Source organism: Melopsittacus undulatus, chromosome 18, assembly GCF_012275295.1.
Source record: "Melopsittacus undulatus isolate bMelUnd1 chromosome 18, bMelUnd1.mat.Z, whole genome shotgun sequence".
NCBI lineage: Eukaryota > Metazoa > Chordata > Aves > Psittaciformes > Psittaculidae > Melopsittacus > Melopsittacus undulatus.
In genome coordinates, this window is record NC_047544.1 from 559574 (window position 1) to 585525 (window position 25952).

A 25952-nucleotide genomic window follows, 5' to 3' on the forward strand; every position below is an offset into this window, starting at 1 on the left:
GGTGGTCTGTGGGGCTCAGGTACCCGTGTGGGTGCTGAGCTGCTCTTGAGAGGTCTGTGAGGGGAGAGTGGGGACCTGTAGGGTTGGGACAAGTGGGGTTGGGGAGGACCCTGAGACCTCTGTGTGGGGAGAGTGTGGGGCAGGGGGGTTATCCTATGGGGCTGGTGTTCTGTCACCTGCCCTCAGTGTTCCCCTCCTCTAAAGCATCCCTATTGCCGGCAGAGAGGCTGATGTTCCCATCGACGTGGAGACGGTGACACCGGTGGCTGTGCCCCTCTACGACAACCAGAAGGCACGGAGCGTGATGAACGAGTGTGAGCGGCACGTCATGTTCGCCCGCACCGATGCTGATGCTCCCCCACCGCCTGATGACTGGGAAGAGCATGTTAACAGGTAGCAAAGGGGAGCAGGGCACTGGGCACTTGTCCCTGTGTCCAACCTGGCCTTGAGCACTGCCAGGGATGGGGCAGCCACAGCTGCTCTGGGCACCCTGTGCCAGCGCCTCAGCACCCTCACAGGGAACAGCTTCTGCCTTATCTCCAGCCTGAACTCCCCCTGTTTCAGTCTGAACCCATCACCCCTTGTCCCATCCCTACAGCCCCTGATGCAGAGCCCCTCTCCAGCATCCTTGTAGCCCCTTCAGACACTGCAGCTGCTCTGAGGTCTCCTCACAGCTTCTCCAGGCTGAACAGCCCCAATGTTCTCAGCCTGGCTCCATACAGGAGCTGCTCCAGCCCCTGAGCATCCTCGTGGCCTCCTGTGTACCTGCTCCACCAGCTCCATGTCCTCATGCTGGGACCCCAGCACTGCACACAGGGCTGCAGGGGGGTCTCAGCAGAGCAGAGGGGCAGGATCCCCTCCCTGAGCTGCTGCTCACGCTCTGGGGGTGCAGCCCAGCACATGGGGGGGTTCTGGGCTCCAGCGCTCACTGAAGCTGGGTCATGGGGAGCTGCTCCTCACCCAACACCCCCAAGTCCTTCTCAATCACTTCACCCAACCTGTGTCTGTGCCTGGGACTGCCCTGACCCAGGGGCAGGACCTTGGCCCTATTGAGCTCCATGAGGTTCACAGTGTCCCTCTAGATCCCATCCCTCTGGTGTGTCACCACACCACACAGCTCAGTGTCATCAGCATCTTGTGTCCAGTTTCCTCAGCACCTGCTGTGAAAGCTGCTGGATTTTATGGCAGAGGCTATGGAACCTTTGCCTCACACTTCGCATGAAACAGTTTCCTCTGTTTGGAGGCGACTGGGCCAGTGATTTGTTGTGATATTCAGCCATATACCAATGTCAGACATGGAAAAGGAGGATATGTAGATATCCCACCCTGTTAACAACCCCTCTGGAGCTGGAGTCCAATCAGTTCTTGGTGGTCTTGACGTTACAAACTTGTGTGGGAGCAAAACTCTCTCTGCCTATGGCTGTAGATCAGTTCTGGAGCACCCAATATCCAGCCTTTGGGAATGGGCAGCAGCCTGCAGGACCTGCAGGTCTGTGTGACACTGACCTATGTCTCTCCCTCTCGTTTTCTGACAGGACAGGCTGGACAATGGCCCAGAACAAGCTGTTCAATAAGATTCACAAGGCTCTGCAGTCTGACAGGCTGGCTCGCTTGGCTAATGAAGGGGTGAGGCTTTTCCTCCCTGTTTCCCTTCCTGCATCCCTGGATCCTGCACATGGAATGCCTCATCTTCCCCATCACTGTGTTTCTTTATGCTTTCCTGGTTTTCAGGCTTGCAATGAGCCAGTCCTGAGGAGGATAGCAGTGGACAAATGTGCTCGGAGGGTCCGCCAGGCTCTGGCCAGTGTCAACTGGGACACCAAACTGATCCAGTGGCTGCACACGACGCTGGTGGAGACCCTGAGCTTGCCAGTGCTGGCTGCTTACCTGGATGCTCTGCAGACACTTAAAGGAAAGGTGATAAAGCAGTGCAAGGCTTTGCTGTCCCTCATGTTCTCCCTGTAGAAAGTCATTGAAGGGAGTTGGTGGAGATTATATCCTTTCTGTCTTCTCTTCTGGCCCCTGGTTTCAGATCCCCACCCTGATCGACAGGATGCTGCTCTCCTCTACCACCAAGACAGGGGCAGCAGGTGCTGAGGCTCTGTCTCTGCTGCTGAAGAGACCTTGGGACCCAGCAGTGGGTGTCTTGTCACATAATAAACCAGTGAGTACCTCTTAGGGCTTGCAGGGTGGGTTTCACATCAGCTTTAGTCGCCCCATCCTTTTGCTGTCTTCTTTCCACCTCTCTGTTGCTTCCTGGGCTCTTTTCCTCCTGCTTTAGACTTGCTCAGTGAGGGGGACTCTGTCCTATCCTGAGGTAGCTTGGCCTGGGGAGAATGGGATGGATTAATGAGCTCTGAGCATCCCTGTGCTTGGTTGTGCAGGCTGGGCAGCGAGGTCCTGGGCAGGGAATGAGCTGTCCCTGACACATCTCTTTGTTGAACTTTGTAGAGCAAATTGCCTGGTTCCCCCCTCATCCTCATTGCTTCCTCTGGACCCTCCAACTCCATGTTCCCCACTTCCCGACGGCACCGGTTCTGGCAGTCACAGCTTTCCTGCCTGGGAAAGGTTCGTATGGCTGGTTTTGGAAGGAGGGAAGCTCAAACTGGGCTGGGCTGCAGCAGCTGAGCTTGGTTTTATAAGCCTTTGGTGCACCAAAATACTTGCTTGTGCTGAAAGCAGGGGATGGTGTCTGCCCCCTGCACTTGAGACACAGCACAGGGGATGCGCAGTGTTCAAAGCCAGGTTGAACAGAGCCTTGGGTGACATGGGCTAGTGTGAAGTGTTCCTGCCCATGGCAGGAGGGTTGGAACTGGATGATCTCAAGGTCTTTGCCAACCCAAACCATTGTGTGATTCTGAATTGCCCAAATTCAATGCATTTGGGGTCTCTTGCTTACCAAAACCGTCCATCTTCATTGAATCATCAACTGGTTTGGGTTGGAAGGGACCTTAAAGCTCATCCATTTCCAACTATGGACAGGGACACCTTCCACTAGAACAGCTTGGTCCAAGCCCCATAAGCATTGCCAGGGATGGGGCAGCCACAGCTTCTCTGGGCACCCTGTGCCAGCGCCTCAGCACCCTCATAGAGAAGAGAAGGTGGATTATCTTCTTTGTAATCTTCATCAGTTCCAGTTGTGTTGTGACTGTTAGTAAGGGTTGATGAGTCTCCAATACAAAGAGGCTGTAAGAGACAGCAGGTCACCTTAGTCCTCTGTCTGGCTACAGGCTGCTCCTCATTACCAATGTGACAGATGTACTGGGTGTCTCAGAGCCAGGGGAATGGCAGAGATTGTCTCTGTGGGGAATTCTCCATTTCCTCTGTTTTTAGGGGGTTTCACTTTCCGTGGAACCGAATCCCAGGGGAAAGAAGGAGCAAGAAGCACAAGTTCATGGCCACATGTGGTTCCAGTCTGTGCTAGTTGTTAATGCTCATTCCCAGCAGATCCATGGTTATTCGTTGACCTTCCCTTTCACCCCTCAGGTGATTCCCATCACCACCCATCTGCTCAACAACGGCAGCGGGGTGGGAGTACTGCAGTGTCTCGAGCACATGATAGGGGCTGTGAGGGGCAAAGTGGCTGAGGTGAGTACAGCAAGGAGCCTCTGCTGCTCTCATCCCACTCCTCCTGTTGCTGGAGGTGTTGTCCCACCCCAGGGCATCATCATCCCATTGTCTGTCCCTCTCCTCCATCCATGTCTTGTTCTTTCCCCCACAGATTCACAGCCACTTCTCTCACAAGCCCATCATCCTGATCGGGTGGAACACCGGTGCCTTGGTGGCCTGTCACGTAAGTCCCTGATTTCCTTCACATCCTCCCCCTTGACAGCCTCAATTCAGAGTTAGATTTGAATTCCTTCCAGTTTAAGACTTTTTAAAAGGGGTTGTGCTTGTCCCTTTTCTCTTTCCAAGGCCTGGCTTTGAGACAGATGCCCTTTCTGGTTGTGGGGACATAGAGAATTCCATAGAATCCCAGGTTGTTCATGGATCATCTGGTCCAGTATTTCTAGGCAAAACATGAGCTAGGCTAGATGTCCCAGCACCCTGTCCAGCCAAGTCTTGAATGTCCACTGATGGGGAGTCCACCACTTCCCTGCGGAGGTTATTCCAGTGGCTGGTTGTTCTCACTGTGAACAGCTTTCCTTTTGTGTCCAGCTGGAATCTCCCCACGAGTAACTTCTGCACATTACCCCTTGTCTTATCCATGCGACTCGTTGTCACAAGAGACTGTCCAGCTTTTTTGTAGTCACCCTTTAAGTCCTGGAACATGGGGATAAGGTCTCCCCTGAGCCCTCTCATATCAAGGCTGAGCAGACTCAGCTTTCTCAGCCTTTCCTCACATGCTGCCCAGTCCTTGGATCATCTTTGTGGCTCTTCTCTGGACCTTCTCCAGCCTGTCCACAGCTTTTTTACATAGCAAGGACCAAAACTGAAGCCAGTGTTCCAGGGGTGACCTGATAAGCACCGAGTGGGACAATAACATCTTTATCAGAGAATCACAGGACAGTTTGTGTTGGAAGGGAGCTTAAAGCTCCTCCAGCTCCAATCCCAACCCCTTCCACTGGAGCAGCTGCTCCAAGCCCCTGTGTCCAACCTGGCCTTGAGCACTGCCAGGGATGGGGCAGCCACAGCTCCTCTGGGTACCCTGTGCCAGCGCCTCAGCACCCTCCCAGGGAAGAGCTTCTGCCTTGTCTGGAAGATCTTACACTTGTCCTTGTTGATCATCACATTCTCAGCCCTCTCTTCCAGCCCATGCAGCTCATTCTGCAGGGTGGTTCTCCCTTCCAAAGTGCCCACTGCCCCAGTCAGTTTGGTGTCACTGACACACTTCATCTGCGTTCAGCTCTGGGGCAACAGCACAAGAGGGACCTGGAGCTGTTGGAGTGAGTGCAGAGGAGGCCATGGAGCTGCTGCGAGGGCTGGAGCAGCTCTGCTCTGGAGCCAGGCTGAGAGAGCTGGGCTGGGGCAGCCTGGACAAGAGAAGGCTCCTGAAGGGGAGACCTGAGAGCAGCTCCAGTGCCTGAAGGGGCTGCAGGAAAGCTGGAGAGGGGCTTGGGACAAGGGCCTGTAGGGACTTTGCCACATATAATTAGTCTTTTGACCCACTCCATGTTTTTTTCCCCCCACTCTTTTAACTCACCAAAACCAGTTCTAAGTATGGAAGATGTTTCTGTGCCTGGCAGGACCTGGCAAAGCTGTGTTTGCATCCTTGATGCACTCAGCTGTTGAGTTGCTGACTCTGGTTTTTTCTCCCCCAGGTTTCAGTGATGGAGTATGTCACTGCAGTTGTGTGCCTTGGATTCCCCCTTCTCACTGTGGATGGTCCCAGAGGGGTAAGGACCAAAGGCACATGGAGTCATTTAACAGCACGAGTGGGTGTGAGGAGTCCTGTGTTGGCTTCTCTGTGCTGTTACACAGGTTTGCTCCCTCCTGGGGTCTTATCTGTGGTGTCACTTGTTCACTGTGGCTTTTAGCCCTGGAGAGGACAATTTGGGTTGATCCATATGGAGCCCAGATTGCTCCTTTAGTATCTGACCAGTGTGTGATGGGGTTGGGAATGTTGGGTTGAGCTGTTGAAATGGCTGATTCTGAGGGTAGTGGGAATCTGTATCAAAGGCATTTGCTGGAGCACGGTGCAGCTCTGGAGCAGAGCTTCCTTTGGGATTGGTCTGGCTGTATAAATCCCACTGGGAAGCTTCACTTCAGCCTTATCCCAGGTTTGCTCCTAAGACGGGATTGGTCCTTCTGGGTTACAGTTCCTTTGCTCTTGCAGGACGTTGATGACCCCCTCCTGGAGATGAAGACCCCTGTCCTCTTTGTGATCGGGCAGAATTCCCTGCAGTGCAACATGGAAGCCATGGAAGATTTCCGGGAGAAGATACGAGCTGATAACAGCATGGTGGTGGTGGGAGGAGCAGATGACAACCTCAGGTAATGCTCTCCCAGATGGATCCTCTCTTCCCAGCAGCACTGGGCAGCATCTCAGGATGCTGTGCACAAATAAACCATCAAATTGGGTACCAAACCTAGATGGGAACTGCAGGAATGTGCTCCATTGGGATCAGCTTTGTTGCAAACCTGGAAGGTTGGAGAGAGGGATGCTTTTCTGTGATAAATCCGTATTGTTTCTCCTAGTAAAGATCCAGGGTACAGCATGGAATGACTCCAGAGCAAGTATTTGCTCTTTCATGCCTCCCCTGCCTCTGGGGTATGTGGCTTTTGGAGGCTGTGCACAGAACTGGGGAGAGAGGCTGGAAGAGCCATGCAGGAGGCAAGAGGCTTTTAAGGTTTCAGGAGACTTGTGTATGTTTGGGATAACTGGAGCAAGGCCCTGAGCAAGGAGTGGGAATGGAGTTGGGCTGAGGCCAGAGCTGCACCCAGCAGCACAGACAAGGGATTGGAGCATCATAAGTCTATAGTGGGAATAATTAGTGAAGAAGAGGAAAGAAAGCAATGTGAAACTGATAGTGGGACTGAAGGCATGCTCTTGTGAGTGTGAAACCCAGTGTGTTGACTTCCATCTGCTTTGTTTCACAGGATAAGCAAAGCCAAAAAGAAGGCAGAAGGTCTCACCCAGAGCATGGTGGATCGCTGCATCCAGGTAACCACAGAAATCTTCCTCTTCCACCTCCTGTCTCTAAACCAACCCTGTGCTAAACTGTCTCAGTGATACCACAAGTCCTAATGTTACTGCCAGGCTTGGTGGGATTGAAGGGAGTTATCTCATAGGTGGGATTTCAGGAGGAGAAACATGAGCATCCTGGTAGTGCACCTTAAATAAAGAGTGGGTTTCAGGGTCGTCCAGTACCTCTGCGTGGGCAATGGAGCAGGGGCACTGGGGAAACCATCCTGTTTCTCTCCCATGTGTCAGAAATCAGAAGGGTATGAGCTTAAATGAGAAGCCAAGCTCTGTCTGTAAGGTTTTAGAGTTTCTTTTTGTGGAGTATTAAACAGAGAGAGCCTTGTCCCTTTGTCCCTTTGGGAATCTTTTGTTCTCTTTGTGTTTCAAGCTCTGCAGATGGGTTGCTCAGACCCCTGCACAGCACTTAACTCTGTGTTTCACCCTTCCTAGGATGAAATAGCTGACTTCTTGACCGGAGTCCTCACCCGAGCAGAGAGCCACTCAGGCTCTGATCCCCGTGACCTGGATGCAGAGAAGAAGAAGAAGCCCCGAGACTCCACCAGGAGGGATCTGTCCTTTGACCTGCCAGAAAGGAGCAGCAGACCTGCTTCCCCAGCAGCCAAAGTGCCTGCTTCCCCTTCAGGCTCAGAGGTGGGGGCTCGCTCTGGGGTACTCTGAGCTGGGGGAGGCTGAGGTTGTTTAACAGATGCTTTTGTATCATCAAATCACAGAGTGGTTGGTTTGGGTTGAAAGGACCTTAAAGATCATCTCACTTCATCCCCCTGCCATAGCAGGGACCCCTTCCACTGGAGCAGGTGCTCCAGCCTGGCCTTGAGCACTGCCAGGGATGGGGCAGCCACAGCTTCTCTGGGCACCCTGTGCCAGTGCCTCAGCACCCTCACAGGGAACAGCTTCTGCCTCAGAGCTCAGCTTAGTCTCCCCTCGGGCAGGTTCAAGCCATTCCCCTTGGCCTGTCCCTACAGGCCCTTGTCCCAAGCCCCTCTCCAGCTTTCCTGCAGCCCCTTTAGGCACTGAAGCTGCTCTGGGGTCTTCCCTTCAGGAGCCTTCTCTTGTCCAGGCTGCCCCAGCCCAGCTCTCTCAGCCTGGCTCCAGAGCAGAGCTGCTCCAGCCCTCGCAGCAGCTCCATGGCATCCTCTGACCTCGCTCCAGCAGCTCCAGGTCCCTCTTGTGCTGCTGCCCCAGAGCTGGATCAGGGCTGCAGGGGGGTCTCACCAGAGCAGAGGGGCAGGATCCCCTCCCTGAGCTGCTGCTCACGCTCTGGGGGTGCAGCCCTGCACATGGGGGGGGTTCTGGGCTCAGGTGCACATTGAGGCTGGGTCATGGGGGTGCTTCTTGTCAATCATTGTGTTGGAAGAGGGAAGTGAGGGGAATCCTGAGGCTTGTGGTGGGGCAAACATATCTGCTCCATGGCAGGGTTATGCTGTTGCACTCAGGGTTCCAGCTGCTCCTTAGGGATATGGATGTAAGATGTGTTCCTTCTCTTCGAACAGGACTTGTCCAGCAGCCCCACTTCAAGCCCCAAGACCAAAGTGGCCGCCGTGTCCTCCCTGCAGAAGCCCAGCCAGATGGGCCCCACGCAGCTGCTGAAGAGGCACGTGCCAAGACCAGACACTGTCCTCGCACACAAGCAGGCCCAAGGTAATGCCCTGCAGCTTCCCCAGCCTCTTCCCTCTCAGCAGCTGGAGTTTTGGTCTTTCTCTGTTGTGGTGTGTGTAGGTTCTTGTCTTCTGAGTCCTGTCTTGGATCCCAAGCCAGCTTTCCCTGCAGCTTGGTCACTGTCATCTGATGGAGGGTTGGAATTAGGCTGGAAATAGTTTTGACAGTGGGGTTTTCACTTCTGGCTGACCAAGCCAGCACATAGCCACACTTAATCCTTCAAGTGTGAGCCCCTCGAGTGGTGTCCCAGCCTTAAAGGCTGCTTTGGAGGGAGAATAAAGGGACTCAGGAGGTGATCAAGGCTGAATTGTGACTGGAACGCTGGGTCTGAGTAATTGCAGAGTCATCTTGCATCAGCTGGCAGTGCAAAACCTGCTCTCAGTAAGAAACCAGCTTCAGGCATGGGGTTTTCATCCTGTTGGATGCTGATTGCAAACTTCAGCTTCAGCCCAGTGGTGAACACTGAATGCAGGTCATGGTGGTGTTGGTGATGATCCCTTGTGGTGAATGTCAGCACGTGGGGAGTAGTTCATCCTCCATTCTCTCATTGTTGTCTCTGCAGCAGTGTCACCCTCCACATTCCCTAAAGTCCTTCTCTGACATTCCCTAAAGTCTTTCTCTGACTCCAGGGGGAAGCTGAATCTTAATTTCTGAGAGCACAAACTAAAGGGATCTGTTCCTTTGTTGTAGCTGAGGAAGTTTCTATCACATGGGAGGAAGCTCCGTGCAATGGGATGTGTTGGGGCTGCCTTGTCATGCCAGGAGCCCTGGGGCAGGGTGTTTGGTGTTTGATGGCTGTAGCTGTTCAGGAACGTGCTGGCTGGTGTCTCCCACCTTGGTGCCACTGCTTGGCCAAGCTAACTGTGCCTCCCATAGCCAAGCCTGCTGTCATCCCTGGGTGCTGGACCTTTTCCTCATGGATCTGGGGCTGGAGGGGGCTCCTGCTGTTGGGATGTGCTCTCTGTGAAAGTTGGGATGGAGGCACTTGTAGTGTGGGATGTGCTGCACTGCCGTGAGGAGCTGGAGGCTGGAGCAGGAGGTTGGAGTGTCTCCGTTGTGCTCTGTGGCTGAGTCGTGTCTGGAGCTCTCTGTGTGGGTGCCAGTGGTGTCCCTGGAGCTGTGTGTCCCCTCCAGAGCCGGGCTGTGATACTGGAATTCTCTCTGATTCGTTTCAGCTCAGTTTGCTGCTTTTCTGAAACAAAACATGCTGGTGAGGAAAGCTCTTCCTCCTGGCACCTCTTCATGTCTCTTTGGTGAGTATCTCCTCACTTCTTCCTGTCTCTTTCTCTGTCTCCCTCCTTCTCTCTGTCTCTGCGAGCTGCTTTCATCCTCTTCTGTTCCCCTTGCACTGGTTTGGGGATGTGGCCCAGCGTGTCCCCTTGTCCCCCTGCTTCTTGCTTTCTCACTGCTGTATTTGAAGCTAAAGCTGATGGCTTCTTGCTGCTGAGAGCATTAACGTCCCCTGAGCTCTTCCCCTCTCCCAGTGGGTACATGGAGCTGTGGCAGTTGGTTGGCTCTGGTGGACTAAAGCTTTGTGACTGATGTGGTGACGTGTGTGGTTGTGAATTTAACCTGTGCTGGGGTTAAGGGGGGATGTGAACAGCAGCCTGGGAGACCATGTGTGTTGGTGGAGCATCCCAAACACAAAGTGACATGGAAGGGGCAGATGTGGACATGTGGAGCAGTGGTTTTTGTCCAGAGCAAGTTAGAGCAGAGAGGCCAGGGAGAGGGATGGCTTTGGGAAGATGATGATGTGGTGGGAGAGGGATGCTGTCTGCACCAGGGGACGTGGGGTGAGCAGTGTTTAGTCCTGTGCTGGGTGCTGGAGCACACAGAGGGCTGTGTATGTGTGTTCTGCTCTGAGGGGTGAGATCCATGGCACGTGTAAAGAGATGTTTTGCCATCCTCAAAGGCAGTGACTGTGGATCTGGGATTGGGAGAGGAGGAGGAGCTGAAATCCAAGCCCCCGGGGGGCTGTGGTGTCATCCTGTGAGCCGGTGGTGTCAGTTCTCCTGTTGGGTGACTCCAGGGTGCTGAGAGCATTGATGGGGGTGAGAACTGGCCTCTCCCCATAGCCCACTACTGATGCTTTCAACTGGATGAGGCAAACCATGGGTGCAGAGGAGCTGGTGGTACTTTGGCACATGGTGTGGAGACTCCAAGAATACAGGTTCCTTGAACGCATCCCAGAGAGGCCAAACTGCACGTGTGCAACTGTGGCAGCAGCTCCTGAGGCAGGGGTTGGCTGGGCTGGCTGTTGTAAAGCTTTCTTTCTCCTTTCAGCCTTGTTTAAAGGTTTCTTTCTGCTTTGAGCCTTGTTTTGTGCCTTCCCCTGTGTGATGAGGTTGGCCTGGAAGCACACCCAGGGCCCTGTGCTTATCCAGAGCCGTCCCAGCCAGCATCTGTTGGGAAGAGGAACCACACTGGCTGTTCCTTTGCTGGTGGGGATGTGTGGAGAGGCTGGCACCAGCCTGGCCTCTGTTCTGATCAAAAGCAGGTTGAGATCTCTGGGCTTGTTCCTACATTGGCTTGGATGAGTGAGATGTGAGGTAGGAGCTGGAGTGCACAGCTTTGGGAGTGAAATGGTTGGGCATGTTCAAGGCCAGGTTGGATGGAGCTTGGAGCAATGTGCTCTAGTGGAAGGTGTCCCTGCCCATGGCAGGGGATTGGAGCTGGATGAGCTTTAGGTCCTTTCCAACCCAAACCATTCTGTGCTGCTGAACATGCAGCCCCAGTGCAAGCAGAAGTGGGCTCCTCTCTCCTGCAGTGGGGACACAAAGGGACATTGGGTCACTGCTTGCTTTGAGGGGCACCTGATGCCACTGCCTGTGCATGTGCCCTTTCACTGTTCTGCTTGGCTGGTGGCACTTTGGGGGTGACTTTGGTGCCTGTGCTCTGTGCAGCTTGAGGAGGTATTTGGATGGTGATTTGGATCATGCATGTTTGCAGGAGGGTGGGAGGCACAGGGGCATTGGGGCTGGGGCAGCCTGGACAAGAGAAGGCTCCTGAAGGGGAGACCTGAGAGCAGCTCCAGTGCCTAAAGGGGCTGCAGGAAAGCTGGAGAGGGGCTTGGGACAAGGGATGTAGGGACAGGCCAAGGGGAATGGCTTGAACCTGCCCAAGAGAGGGGAGACTGAGCTGAGCTCTTAGGCAGAAGCTGTTCCCTGTGAGGGTGCTGAGGCGCTGGCACAGGGTGCCCAGAGCAGCTGTGGCTGCCCCATCCCTGGCAGTGCTCAAGGCCAGGTTGGACACAGGGGCTTGGAGCAGCTGCTCCAGTGGAAGGGGTCCCTGCTACGGCAGGGGTTGGAGCTGGAGGAGCTTTAAGGTCCCTTCCAACCAAATTAATGCTGATTCTATGATGCTTGGCTATGGGGCTCAGGACATTGAGCTTGGCACTTACCCTGCGGAGAGGAGTGGCCCCAAAATACTAGGAGTCGTCTGACATGTAGGGTTTTGGCCACGGTCTTCTTGTACACCCAGCTCAGAGGCTTATGGGTGGTAGGCAGGGGAGGCTATAAGTACATACATAGACACACATGCACATCTGTATTGATTGTACGTACTATATTCATATTTATCTATATGTAAATGAAAAGGAATGTGCATCTTGGCTCCTGGGTTCTTGAATACACAGCTTGGACACTCAGGACCATCTGGAATGAAGGACTTTGTAGGAGCTTTGCATGGAGAGGGCTGGATGATCCTACACCAGTGGTGGGAGACCTATGGAGAGCGGATGGGCAGGATGTGGCAGCTCCTGATTGTGTTATGTGCCTGGGCTGCCCAGAGGTGCTTGTCATGGATCCTCTCTGCTGTTTCGGGTAGCCCTGGCAAGCTCATGCTCTGGGCAGGGTGTGATGTGTCAAGGACATGACAGCAAAAGAAGCCATTGATGTGGAAGAGAAATCCCAGCTTGTGGTTTTCCCCCTTAGTCTCAAGCAGAGCAGGGTATGTGGGGCTTGGCTTTGCTGCAGCAGCTCCTGTGTGCATGCTGCTTTGCTCAGTGCCTTTAAAACGCCTGTGCTTCAGCTCCTGGAGGGCCAGTGAGGAGCACTGGCAGGGATGTGCTGCATGGCAGGCATGCACATACCTTTGCTGGTGTGTTGGGAGCAGGCTGAGCTTTAATCCAGCACTGGCAGCACCAGCCCTGGGAGTCTGCATCCTCATCCCCTCACCTGGAAATGAGGGATGTTGGAGGGGTCTGATGCCAGGATTTGTTATGAAATGAGAAGTGGAGATGTGGTATTGCTGTAGGCATCTGTTTTCCTTCGCCACAGAGGCAAGACAGGCTTTATGTGCTGTGGTGTGCTTTATATGCTTAGCTTGTGAGTGGCATAAGTAAAGTCCTGGCCCTAAACCAGCAGCTTAGGGCATGTGGAAGATGAAGTGGACGGTGTAAAGGAGATGTGTGAGCTCCTGGTGCATGGGAGATGGGCAAGGCTGGCATGGAGGGAGCTCTGGAAGCGTGCATGGGCATGTGTCCCTTCTCCACACCTGGGAGCAGCGCTGACCTCGAGGGACCAGCCACCACTGTTCAAACAGCTCCTTCTGTGTCCCCTAGTTCCAGTGTCCTCAGAGCACTCGGAAGGGGCTGACAAAGATGATGTGCGTGTGCAGCTGAAGAGGCACCAGACCCCCAGCCCGACCCAGTGCACCAAACCCTCCAAACGCGCCAAAATCAAGGTGACCATTGTGGCTCACGGCGATGCTGCTGGCGCGGGGAACGGAGCAGCCCTCAGCACCCAGGCAGAAAGTGAGTTGTGATTGTGCAGCTGCTGCTGAACCAGAGTTGGGCTCAGTGCTGGGCCTGCTGGGGAGGGAGCTTGGAGCTTTGGAGGAGTTGGCTGCACAAGGCTGAGCACAAGCCAGGCTGAGCCTCGAGGTGTGAGTGCTGTGGGGAGCGTGGGGCTCACAGCACGTAGCAGCTTGGCAGGAGCCTCTCTTGTCCATGGCAGCCAAGGGGAATTTGGCTCCTTCCTCCGAGGCATCGAGCGCTGCTGGAAGCAGGATGGTCCTGGTGGACCCCTTGCTCCAAGCAGGTTGTGTGCACCTCCAGTTCTGCTCCTCGATGAAGCTCTCACCTGGATCGTGCTCCTGCTTTAGGGATGGTGGTGCTGTTCCTTCCTCTGGAGATCCTTTGTGTGTGCAGCTGAATGTCCTGCTCTGCTCGTCCCCTTTGGCCCTTGAGTGGCACAATACACACTTTATAGACACACAGACAAATTCCAGCTCCTCTCCTGCCTCTGTGGCTGGGAATACCCACCTTGCAGAGGCCCTGCTGTCCAAGAAGAGGTGACGTGCTCCATCTTCTTCCCCTTGAGCCTTCACAAGGGAGGCTGAAAGCTTTGCCTGCTGTCACCCTAGGACTGGAGGATGTTGCCTTGGTGCTGGCACATACATCTTCCTCACGTCTGTGTCTTCCTCCTGTTCTCTTTGTCAGTGTTAGTTCAGTGCAGGGCAGGGTGCAAAGCTCACGTCTCCATTCTGGGAAGAAATCACAGGGTTTCACAGCTGAGAGAGAATTCCGCTCCCTTGGAAGCATCTCTTGCTTACTTCAGTTCTTTTGAACTGGGGAATAGGATTGAGCACCGAAGGTCCCAGTTCCTCTCCTGGCAGCTTTGCAAATCTCTGCTCACTGGAATCTTCCTCTTTTAATGTTCCAAACTTTACTTCTTTCCACAGAAAGGCAATGAATTGCAGAAGTAAAGCCAGAATTCCTTTTATCCGCGCGCGTGAGCGGAGGAAGGCACCAGCCAGACTCACTTGTATCCCTCACATGCTGCAATAAACACATCTCGTGACTCCTTGCATCCCTGTGTATTTTGTAAAGTGGCTCTCAAGAATGGGGACCAAACTGCATCAGTAGTGAGCAGCCAGGTGCAGAGTGCTGTGCTGAGGTGGTAGATCCGTGCTGTGATGGAGTAGGAAGAGGGGATTAAGCACAGATAACATTTAGGGGAGAGATTTGATGCTGAGGGTGTGAGATTTGACTGCTTTAGACATCTATGAAGCTGATTCCTTCTGTTTTGTCTCTTTTAACTCTTCCACTCTGGCAACTTCCTGGTTTTTAGCCACAACTCTGCTCTGTTGGATGCTCCCCATCTCCGGTAGCAGGAGCGTGCCTGCAGCAGAGCTTTCCTTCAGGAGATGCTCTGTGAGCAGGATGAGCCCATGGGGAGCTGTGTGAGAGATGGGGCATCCCTGAAGACTCCTGGAGGAGAGAAAGGGCCATTCCTTGTTCTGTTCTCTTGCAGTGGTCGCTGGGAAGCCGGTCCCCATGGCTGTTGGCCAGGCTGTGCCGGGCGTGAAGGAGCTCTCAGGACTGCTCACCACCCCCAAGTGAGTGCACTTGGGTCTATGGGGCAGGCTGCTGATGGGAGGCACCACACCAGGGTGGGTTCTGCATGGGTGTCTGACTTGTGACCGGAGTTTTGGGAGGTGCAGGAGGCTCCTGAGCTCTGTTCCTCAACCAGCAGTTGAGTTGGACAATGGCAGAAGTGGGCCTGAGGAGAAGGGATTGTGGCTGGTGGGTTCTTTTTGTATGTGATTCCCCAAATCCCATCTCTGCCTTTGGAATGACTGGGATGTCTTTGCTAGAAATGGGCTGTTTAGTACTGCCCTGTATTCCCTCTGACAGCCAAGCTTTCTGTTCCAGAGATGGATGAAAGAATCATGGAATGGTTTGGGTTGGAAAGGACCTTAAAGCTCATCCAGTTCCAACCCCTTGCCATGGACAGGGACACCTTCCACTAGAGCAGCTGCTCCAAGCCCCATCCAGCCTGGCCTTGAACACGTTCACAACTTCCTTAGGCAACCTGAAGAAACCTTGATATTGGCTCCTGGGATTTATTTATACTGGGAGTGAATATGATGTTGACACCTCACATCAGTGGTTTCCCTTTTAAATGAATCCAGGCTTGGAGAACTGGACTCTGATGTGGGAAGGGAGAGGAAGAAGAGCTGTTTCCAAGTAGCAAGTGGGTTTTAAAAAGGAGAAGCATTACTCCAGGGTAGATTCCTCTTGGGCAGGGTTGCACAGCCCATGGAGGTAGGTGCAGACATGGAACAAGCTCACTTCCAATTTGGAAATACACCACTTTTGCTGGAAGTGCTCCTTGTTCTGCCTGCTGTGGTGGACACAGGTAGAAACAACAGGGAAGCATCACTTGCTTTGGGGTTTTGTAGCTCATTTCGTAGCCTTATGCTTCCAGGAGCCCTGCTTTAGGCTGGTGACAGTCCCTGGCAGAGCCAGCTCACGTTACTAACCAGAGCCTTCTCTCCTGCTTGCTCCTTAGGCTGAGTTCAGCAACAGAAACCTCCTCCACGAGCCCTGCTCCATCCTCTGTGATCCCCAGCAGCACGACACCCAGTGCTTTCCATGCCCTGCAGAGCAGGCTGGTGGCCAGCAGCACCCACTGCCTGCAGGCCCAGCCGGCCAGTACCCTCCAAGGTACCTGCCTCTCTCCATGTCTCTTGTGAATGTAAAAGGTAAAGCAGGTTCAAAATGGTTTGGTGGATCCTTTCTTGCATTCCCTGATGCTTTGGTTTTGGCTGAGGCAGCGTTTGAGATCCCATGGGATGCATTGAGTGAAGTTGGAGGTGACTTGTTAATTGTGACACTTCTGTGTCATGACACTTTGAGACACCAAACCTGACCTCCTCTTGCTCCCAGGTCTCACATCTAACCTCACTGGTAGCTGCAGCAGTGAAATGGGTTGGACTGTGTGTGTAGAGTGGCTGGGAGGCTCCCAACCTCGAGGCGGGCTGCTTGGGATGCTCCTCCTCAAGGAGGAGCCTGCCATACAACACACCTGGAATTCCATCGTGCTGCTGCATTCTCCAAGCCTGATGTTATTCATTGCTTTTGTGTTTAGGAGCAGCATCTGCCAGCAGCCTGCTGCAAGGGCTGAGCTTCAGCCTGCAGGACATTGGGACCAAGTCATCTCCCCTTCCAGCCAGTGTGGCTGCTGCTGGGCAGCCCGTGCAGGTATGCAGCCTCCAGGTATGAGATCCCATGCTGGAGGGAAGCTCTGAGCAGGGTGAAGGATTCAAAGGGGAGCCCTCATAGGCCCTGTTTGCTTCAGAGCTAGAAGGGAGGAAAGGGTAGGTGTGAACTGCAGCTGGAAGGATGCATCTTAGCCCATGGGCTAAGGGTTCCCATGATGAGGTCTAGGAAGCAGGGCTGGAGGATTTTCACCTAGGAAATGGTGGGAAGGAGATGGAGGGTTAACTGGGGGGGTCTGTGTGGAGCAACTTCAGCACTGGTGCCTTCCTTAGAAGAGGAGCCACAGTTTCTCCCAGTCACGTTGAAACAAGGATGTGCAGACTGGAAGGGACAAGTTCACTTGCATTTAGACCTGCTCAACGTGTGGAGACCCTAAAAGACCTCTGGCTTCCTCCCAGGTTCTCACTGCTTCTGCTTCTCCTTCTCCTTCCAGACCTCAGCTGTGAAGACACCTGCACCTATGCAGAGCCTGAGTGCTATAACCACGGACACCAGCACCATCGTCCGCACCATCCCCGTTGCCACCTCTCTGTCCTTGGGAGCCTCAGCGGGTGGGAAGCCCACGGCCATTCACCAGCTGCTGACCAATGGGGGCCTGGCCAAGCTGGCCAGCAGCCTCCCTGGCCTGGCTCAGATCTCCAACCAGGCAGCAGGTGAGGGACAAGGGGGACATCACCTCGAGAGCAGTGTTTCCAAAGCTTATTTGGCCTCTGAGCTGTATCTGGGGGATTCCTGAGCATGGGAAGAGGCTTCTGATGCTCCCCAGGGTGGTGAACGTGGCCTCTGTGTGTCTCAGGAACGTGTTGCTCCCATGTTTTCCAGGCTTGAAGGCCCCCACGACCATTACTGTGACGCTGCGAGGGCAGCCCAGCCGTGTGACCACACTGAGCCAGGCTGCCATGGGCACTGTGCAGCCCCAGCTGGAGGAGCAGGCAATGCACACACAGGCACCTCAGGTAACTTTTGGCATCTTCTCTGTAAGGAATGTGGCCACTGCTGCTCTTCTGAGCTTTTTCTGACCATCTGTTGTGGGGGAAGTGTCCCTGGGCACATCTATTGGGTGTCATGAGGCTGCACAGAAAGGGTTGTTAGGACACCCCTTCACGTCTCTTGGCAGCAGGGTTGATTGTGCTCCATAGCACAGTAGTACCACACTGAGGAACCACACCAGCTGGACTCCAAAAGCTGACATCAGCACAGGGTTTGTTCCTAAAGCCCCAGGTTTTGGCAGAGGTGGGTTTTGGTGGGAGGAGGAAAGCTCCTATCTGTCTGTTCAGGCAGGAGAGTTGGGGTCTTGAAGATGCTGCTTCTGACTATCACTGAATCAGCCAGGTTGGAAAAGAGCTTTAAGCTCATCCAGTCCAACCATTCCCAGCCCTGCCAAGGCCACCCCTGCCCCATGGCACTGAGGGGGGTTAACCCTTGCAGGGCCGGTGCCTGCAGCCCTGCCCTGGGCAGCCTGTTCCAATGCTGAGCACCCTGTGGGGCAGGAATTGTTCCTCAGCTCCATCTAAACCTGCCCTGGTGCAGCTTGAGGCTGGTTCCTCTTGTCCCATCCCTTGTTCCTTGGGAGCAGAGCCCAGCCCCTCCTGGCTCCATCCTCCTGCAGGCACTTGGAGGGAGCCATCAGGTCCCCCCTGAGCCTTCTCTTCTCCATCTGAACCCCCCAGCTCCCTCAGCCCTTCCCCATCTCTTGTGCTCCAGGCCCTGCTCCAGCTCCGTTCCCTTCTCTGGCCCCATCCAGCCCCTCAAGGTCTCTCTTGCAGTGAGGGGCCCAGAGCTGAGCACAGGATTCCAGGTGCAGCCTCCCCAGTGCCCAGCACAGGGGCACAATCCCTGCCCTGGCCCTGCTGCTGCCCTGGTGCTGATCCAGGCCAGGGTGCTGGGGGCTGCCTGGGCACAAGCTGCTCATGCTCAGCTCTGTCAGCAAAGTAGATGCCCTGTTGTGAGGCTGGGCCCTGTGGATGTTTGGGATACTGCACTGTTACCTTCTCCATGACCCTAATTCCTGCTCCTTCTTGCTGCTGTGCTGCTGAAACCAGTTTATGGGGTGCTGAGTGTGTGCTCCAAGGTGGTAACTGTTGGATACAGACCTCTGCTTGGAGGTGGATCACTGACAGTAGGGAAAGGTCTCAGTATGTGGACTCTTGACACATGCCAGGTTCTGTCTCCAGGATCCTGGCTGCCTTCTGGCTTCCTAGGTTAAGTTTTGGTGTGGCTGAGTTGCAAGCACAAGGTGCTGAGTCAGAGAGGGGTTTCTGTTTGGAATGTAGTGGTCTTGGGTACTGTAACATGGACAGTGCCACAGCTTCTCTGGGCACCCTGTGCCAGCGCCTCAGCACCCTCACAGGGAACAGCTTCTGCCTAAGAGCTCAGCTCAGTCGCCCCTCTCTTGGGCAGGTTCAAGCCATTCCCCTTGGCCTGTCCCTACATCCCTTGTCCCAAGCCCCTCTCCAGGTTTCCTGCAGCCCCTTTAGGCACTGGAGCTGCTCTCAGGTCTCCCCTTCAGGAGCCTTCTCTTGTCCAGGCTGCCCCAGCCCAGCTCTCTCAGCCTGGCTCCAGAGCAGAGCTGCTCCAGCCCTCGCAGCAGCTCCATGGCCTCCTCTGGACTCACTCCATCAGCTCCACGTCCCTCCTGTGCTGCAGCCCCAGAGCTGGATGTCCTGGGTCACTTTGAGCTTCTCCTCACCACACACCCCCAAGTCCTTCTCCTCAAGGCTGCTCCATGCAGCTTCCCCCAGCCTGTGCTTGTGCTTGGAATTGCCCAGACCCAGGGGCAGCACCTTGCATTTGGACTCCATGAGGTTTGTATAGTTCCATCTCTCCAGCCTGTCCAGGTCTCTCTGGATCCCATCCCTTCCCTGCAACATGTTGCCAGCACCACACAGCTCAGTGTCCTGAGCACACTTGCTGAGGGTGCTCAATCCCATGTCTGTGTCACCAGCCAAGATGCTTTCATTCTTCATCTGTGTTGGACACAGTTTTGTGCTCTTCAGAGGCTGTTTAATGAACCATCAGAACTCATGTGCTCTCATTCCCTTTGAGCGACCCCCAGTGTCCAGCAGCACAGTGTGATGAAACCTGGTGCAGATCAACCCCAGGGAGAGCAGTGTTACATACGGGTGCATGTTTAAGGCTCTTGGACGTGGGTATTGGCTCACCCACTGTGACTTTCCCCTATGGTGCTGAGCTTGTGTGCTTAAGGTAGGGCTTCATTGTGCAGCGGGCTGGGAGAGCTGCTTCACAAGCAAACTGAAAGCTGTGTGTTACAGGAAATGGCATGAGCTCTGTGTTTTTGGAACTAATTATAGCCCCTGACATCAGCTCCTTGGCCCTTTAGCACACAGGATTGGGTAATCTCCCAGGGCTTCCTGTAAAGAGCACATTTACAAAAGGCTGGGGGGAGAAGTGAGGGCTCAGAGTGTGTCTTCAGCAGGAGCTGGTGTTGGTTGGGTTCCCTTTGACATTGCAGCTCTGCTGTGGCTGTGCAGGAAGTGGTTCTTCACCTGCAGGGGCTGGGGGATGCCTGTAGCAGGGCACTCAGTCTGATGGGTCACCCATTGAACCAGTAGGTGGGAGACTGAGGACTCTGGGGAGTTCAGTGCAGATGCTTTCTGTGAGCAGCAGCAAGTGTTTGGGTGGCTTTAAAATGAAAGTGCAAGTGAACTTCAGCTCCTCTCCTCGAGCTACTGCTCCACAGAGTGCGTTGAACACTTCCTGTATGAGGTCCCTCCCTGCAGCGTGCTTAGATCCTGATAGGAGCTCCATAAAGTGAGGAGTGATGCTGATGCTGGACCACACTCCTGTGGCACAAAGATCTCCCCAGCAGTGATGGGAGCTGCAAGCTGAGGCCGTGGTTTGAGCTTTGGGCAGGAGTCTCCTTCGGATGGCACAAGGGGAGCTGTGGTCCAGCTCTTGGGCATGGCAGAGGGGGGCTCAGACTTGAGCTTGAGCTGTGCTTGTCAATGGTAGAGGGCTGTGAGCAAGCTGGCTTAGAGGAGTCTGACTGGAGAGGTGAGTATCTGCTTTTGTAGCTGGGAAAGCTGCTTTGGAGCTTGAACTGTGTCAGCTCGGGGCTGTGAGGGCCCCCAGGTTGAGCACAGGAGCACACACACCACCAGCTCTCTGTGGTACCTGACTGCAGGTGCACCCAGGCAGAGTTCAGGCAAGTGAAGCAGCTCCAGAAGCACTTGGAAAAGCCCTTGAATGGGGAATTTCCAGGTATTCCACTTCAGCTGGTCAGTGCTCTCCAGGATGTGTCACCGTCAGAGGGGCTTGTACATCATCAAGCAGGAGGGAAGCTCTTCTGCTGCAGAGAATGGTGTGTGCTGATGCAGGTTTCACTGGTGCCACTGGTCATAGCGTGTCACTCTTCCAAGTGGGTCTGCGCTTGGGAGAATCAATCCTGAGCTCCTGGCTGTTGCTGTGCTCTTCATACTGAGGGTTAATCACGAGCAGGAGTGACTTCCCTGACAGCAGACATGGGGATAGAGCCACCCCATTCCCTTCTGGAGAAAGGCAATGAGTTAGTGCTGGTCTCAGCCCAAGCCCCAGTGCTGCTGGTCTTGGTCATGCCAGGTTGGAGGCAGGGCAAGGCAAGGAGAAGCAGGCAGAGGATGTGCTCTGCTGTGGTAGGTTAGGTCTAGCACAGATCCCCATATGCTGTCCTCAACAGGGGGCATTTCCAGCAGCTCTCCCTTACTTTAACCCTTCCAGGCTCCAGACGGTGCTGGTGGGAACGTGGCCGGCCCAGCCTCCAGTGCTGCCTCTCCTGGCAAGCTGCTGCCTCCCATGGATCTCAGCAAAGCCCAGGCTGGTGCAGAGATGGCTCCTGCCGACCCCACAGCACGCCTGCCCGCGGCAGCACCCCTAGGTGAGGCGCATGGCACTCGTGGGGATGGGTGAGGAGCAGAGGCCGGGTTGGAGCCCATCGGATGCCCTTTGGAACCCATTGCTTTCAGTTAGGGTCCCCAATGGCTTCTGTGCACGAGGAGGTTTGGCTCAGTGCAGCCGTCTGGGAGCAGTGAGCAGGAGAACAGGGTGTGAGGCTTAAGGCCGGACACTGAAGGCTCTACCTGTGGTTTGTGATGAGGGCCTTGCCATGCTCCTGTGCTGCCCAGCCTTGGGAGAGCAGACCCATCTATCTACAGCTAAAGCAATGCTGAGAGCCACTACCCAGCCTATAGCCTTAGGCTTAAACCTGACACAAAGCAGTGGCATGGTCCATTGTGTCCTCAAAGGCTCCATTGCATCCTTAAAGGCTCCATTGTGTCCTCAAAGGCTCCATTACATCCTCAAAGGCTCCATTGCATCCTCAAAAGCAGCTTCTGTACCAAAGAGCCCGCTGCTGAGCCAGAGCTTTCCTTTTCCTTGGTCCAGCTGGTTTCCAAGTGGCACTGTGAGCTGTAGCCAGCACTTGGGCTGGATCTGGTGGATGGAGCTCACTGTGGCTGTGCCAGTTGCCCCAAAGGGGCAGCTCTGTGATGCCTGCGTTTTACCTGGCAGGGATTAAACCCAACTGACTGATTCTGCAGACACTCAGCAGAGAGGTGCAGAAGCACTGGGCTTAAGTGGACTTGAGTGTGGCTTTTGTCTTCCTCTTGTTACTTGCCAGAGCCAGTGGGTGAAACCAGACCTGTGGAGAGCTTCAGCTGCTTCCACTGGAGGTTCAGGTTGGCTCTGTGGGCAGCAGGGAGGATCAGTTTGTGAGAGCTGCTGGAGCTGCAGGGTTTTAGTGCAGAAAACGTTCCAAACACTTTGTTTCATGGAGTGCTCATTGCTGATGCCAAACAGCATCATCACATCCCCAGCCTGCATGGGGTGGCTGGAGTCGCCTGTTGGCACTGTCCTCCTGCCCGCCTGGCCCTCAGGATGATGGGGTCACTGGTCCCATCCTGGTTAGGCAGTTGTTGTCAGCCTTTGTTCTGTGTCCTCCCCACTTGAGGCACTTCATTAGGGACAGTTTCACACTGCACTGGTGGTGGTTGTGGCACAGTGAGACCTCTGAGGAGTGAGGAACACTTCGGTGCTGCTGTATCGGAGATTGTGATATCACTGAGTGGTTGGTTTGGGTTGGGAGGGACCTTAAAGCTGCTCCAGTTCCAACCCCTGCCATAGCAGGGACCCCTTCCACTGGAGCAGCTGCTCCAAGCCCCTGTGTCCAACCTGGCCTTGAGCACTGCCAGGGATGGGGCAGCCACAGCTTCTCTGGGCACCCTGTGCCAGCACCTCAGCACCCTCACAGGGAACAGCTTCTGCCTCAGAGCTCAGCTCAGTCTCCCCTCTCTTGGGCAGGTTCAAGCCATTCCCCTTGGCCTGTCCCTACATCCCTTGTCCCAAGCCCCTCTCCAGCTTTCCTGCAGCCCCTTCAGGCACTGGAGCTGCTCTCAGGTCTCCCCTTCAGGAGCCTTCTCTTGTCCAGGCTGCCCCAGCCCAGCTCTCTCAGCCTGGCTCCAGAGCAGAGCTGCTCCAGCCCTCGCTGCATCCCCATGGCCTCCTCTGGACTCACCCCAACAGCTCCAGGTTGCTCTTGTGTTGGATTCTGATGCTGAGATGTGCTGCTGCTGCTGGGTGACCCAGCGTGCTGGGTGTGCTGCTTTCCACTCCTTGGTGCACATTCTGATGTTCTCTCCCTCTGTTACTCTCTGAGCTGTGGAGCTTGGTCTTGGATAGGGTAACAGCCTCTGCCTTTGCCTTAGGACTCGGAGGGCTTCATTGCACAAAGCCTTAAGTCTTTCAGCTGCTTCCTGGGTTGCAGCATGATGAGGGACTGAGCATCCCAGTGCTGCCTGTAGGATGGAGCTGGAGATGCCATGAAGTGTGGTACCTCGAGCCGGGCCGTGGAGAGCATCATGGGTTCAGTGTGGTCTGTGCAGCTCAGCAGTAGGATGGGTGCTTGCCTGAGGAAGAGCCATGCCACCCTGTGCCAACAGGAGAGGACTTCTGCTGGGAGAAGATCAGGCACTGCAGGAAGAAATGAGGCTTCCTTGGGGGTCTGGGTGGCTTTGGGAAGGAGCAGGCTGATGGTGCCCCAGTTTTGGCTGTTGTGGTTTCCTTGCCCAGGCTGTGATGGTGCTGGGGTTGGTTTTGGGGTCAAGGACAAGGCTTCAGTGTGAACAGCGGTGACCGTGCCACTGGGGCAGCAGCCGTGTGGCACCGTGGCCCTATGGGCACTGACCATGCTGTCCCCTTCTCCACAGTGACCACCACCAGCCCCATGAAGACGCTGTACGTCATGTCGGATGCCAAGCTGTCTGCACTGACCAAGTCTGTGTTGGCTGAGGCTACCTCTGTCCCCCTCAAGCTGCCGAGCATCCAGCCTTCCTCCTCCTCCTCCTCCTCTGCCACTGGTGCTGTCACCTTCGCCAGCACCCCCAGCCCTCCCAGCAGCCTGGTACACTCCAAGGTCCTGCAGACTGCTTCCAAGACGGTCATCCTGACCTCAACACTGGCCACGGTGAAGGGTGATGGAGCCCTGGGACACATCGGGGAGAAGGTCAGCTTGCCCAAGAGCGCTGCAGCCCTTGGCCATGCTCTGGGGGCAGTGGAGACCCTGGGGAGGGTTCCCTCTGTGGTGGACGAGGGCAGCACCATCATCCACAGCAGAGAGGCTCTGGCCAGCAGACAGTTGCTATCCCAAGGGGTGCTGCCAGGAGGGGCTGGCACCACGCTCATAACCCTGGGCAGCAGCTCCTCCATCATCGCCACAGCAGGGCCCACGCTCAGCCAGAAGCCGTAGGGATGATCCCTATGGATCCACAGCTGGCATCTGGGAGGACTGAGCTCGACTGCGGAGTGGGATTGGAGCAGCCCCATGGGACAAGCTTGGGCTGGAGCAAAGTGGGGGGATGTCCAAGTGGTTTTGTTGCTGTTTAATAAACCTTTCCTTTTCTTGTTCTTTGCTCCCCTCATTGCCCACATCCCTTCCCCAGGCAGCTTCAGGGTATCCCAGCCCTTGTGTTTGAAACGAGGGAAGCAGCAGAAGGGTGCTGAGCCACAAAGTGGGTGCTGAGATGATGAGGTGAGGCCGAGATGGGCACCATGGTTTGGATAAATGTATTCCCCCCGCACAGAGCTTATGGCTGTGAATTGGTTTCTGTGGGAATCAGGGATAATCCCAATGCTCTGTGCATCTCCATCCCATTCTGCAGCTCTGCTGCACCCTGAGCACTTGAATCCTGCTTCCCAAAAGGAATGTGGGGTGTGATGCAGCATTTGCTGGCCAAGATGCTTTCGGGGAGCACAGTTCCCAGCAGCACCCACAATGCTGGGACAGCCCCAAGGGCAGCATGTTGCTGACATCTCTGCTCACTTCCTCATCCTGATGCTCATGAGAAGATCCCATTTTTGGCTCAGCTTGGCCGGCACAGGACCCCCCATGGCAGGAACAGGGAACACCTGTGGGTTGGGAATCAGTCCTAAAACTGGAGCAGGAGAATAAGAGCTTTCCTTGAGGAGGAGGAAGATGCTGGGAGTCCTTCCCTTCCCCTCCTGGACGACACATGCGCCACTCCGGATCCTGTCTGGCTCCATCACCACCACCATGAAGAGCAGCAGCCTCGAGGGTCTGCTGCTGACCTGAGGTGTTTTTAACAGCTCAACCATCTCTTCCAGGCTTGAAGGCACAGGTCCTCAGCTGCAATGACAATAAGAAAGCTGAGCCCCTCAGGGATGTGGCATCTCCAGTGGCCTCGCTCCCAGGCATGGATGCAGCTCTCCATGGGACGACTCCAGCTCCATGGCCATGTCCACGAAGCCAGGTTCATGGGATGTGTTCACCTGGGGTGGTCTGCAGTGTGTGTGAAGCCTTTCCAACATCCAGGCTGGAGGATCCAGGAATGGTTGGGACCTTGGTGCTGCTCATCCCAAGTCCAACACTTCAGGTGTCGTGGAGAGGCCGGTGCTGCATGGGGCTAATTCTCTTTCAGTTTATACCTCAAAGCTTTTCCTTTCCATGGACACAGCAGAAATGCTGCTTAGAAGCTGACTTAGAGCTCCTGCTCCACCTGAAGCCGTGACGTTCACTGGTGACAAGGAAATGCCATGGTCATCTATCCTGCCTGGCTTCAAGGGCACCACCAGGACAGCAGTGAGCGGATGCATCCATGGGGAGTCCTGTAACTCCAACAAAGCCCCAACAGCTCAATGGGAGCTCCTCGAGGCAAAAAGCACCATGAAACAGCTGCAAGTCCCCAAACCTGATGCAGAAAAGCCCCTCCAGCCCCACAGCATCACCAAACATCTCAGGGCTCACTCCAGATCCAGGGATCCCCCCAAACCTGCCCTGATCCAAGGACATCCCAAACCCTGCCTTTGCCCCTGGCTCAGCCACTGTGGCCAGTCAAGGTGTGGAGCAGCTGGAGCAGACACCCAACATGATCCCAGTCCCTGAGGAACCCTTGGAGCTGGGATGGAGGCACCTTGTGAGGATGCTGAGGCGCTGGCACAGGGTGCCCAGAGCAGCTGTGACTGCCCCATCCCTGGCAGTGCTCAAGGCCAGGTTGGACACAGGGGCTTGGAGCAGCTGCTCCAGTGGAAGGGGTCCCTGTCCATGGCAGGGGTTGGAGCTGGATGAGCTTTAAGGTCCCTTCCAACCCAAACCATTCCAGGATTCTATCTCTAGCAAAATAGAAACCTCCACAACTA

General features: G+C 54.9%; 1 protein-coding gene across 4 annotated transcripts; it reads left to right on the forward strand.

The window, feature by feature from the left end:
* Positions 1 to 222: 222 nt before the first annotated feature.
* Positions 223 to 24207, forward strand: KANSL3 (KAT8 regulatory NSL complex subunit 3). Of its 4 annotated transcripts, XM_034070442.1 has the most exons (21): positions 223 to 393; positions 1536 to 1626; positions 1732 to 1917; positions 2033 to 2164; positions 2452 to 2568; positions 3487 to 3588; positions 3722 to 3793; positions 5262 to 5336; positions 5777 to 5934; positions 6541 to 6604; positions 7076 to 7276; positions 8137 to 8284; positions 9478 to 9555; positions 12864 to 13055; positions 14557 to 14641; positions 15598 to 15752; positions 16177 to 16289; positions 16741 to 16960; positions 17130 to 17263; positions 21024 to 21180; positions 23507 to 24207. In XM_034070442.1, exons 1-21 carry the CDS (start codon positions 305 to 307, stop codon positions 24043 to 24045), a joined length of 3108 nt encoding a protein of 1035 aa, XP_033926333.1. In that variant the 5' UTR covers positions 223 to 304; the 3' UTR covers positions 24046 to 24207. The 4 variants fall into 4 exon arrangements, with proteins under 4 accessions (XP_033926333.1, XP_033926334.1, XP_033926331.1 ...); XM_034070443.1 differs by lacking the exon at positions 9478 to 9555; XM_034070440.1 differs by lacking the exon at positions 12864 to 13055 and having other exon boundaries at positions 236 to 393.
* Positions 24208 to 25952: the final 1745 nt, after the last annotated feature.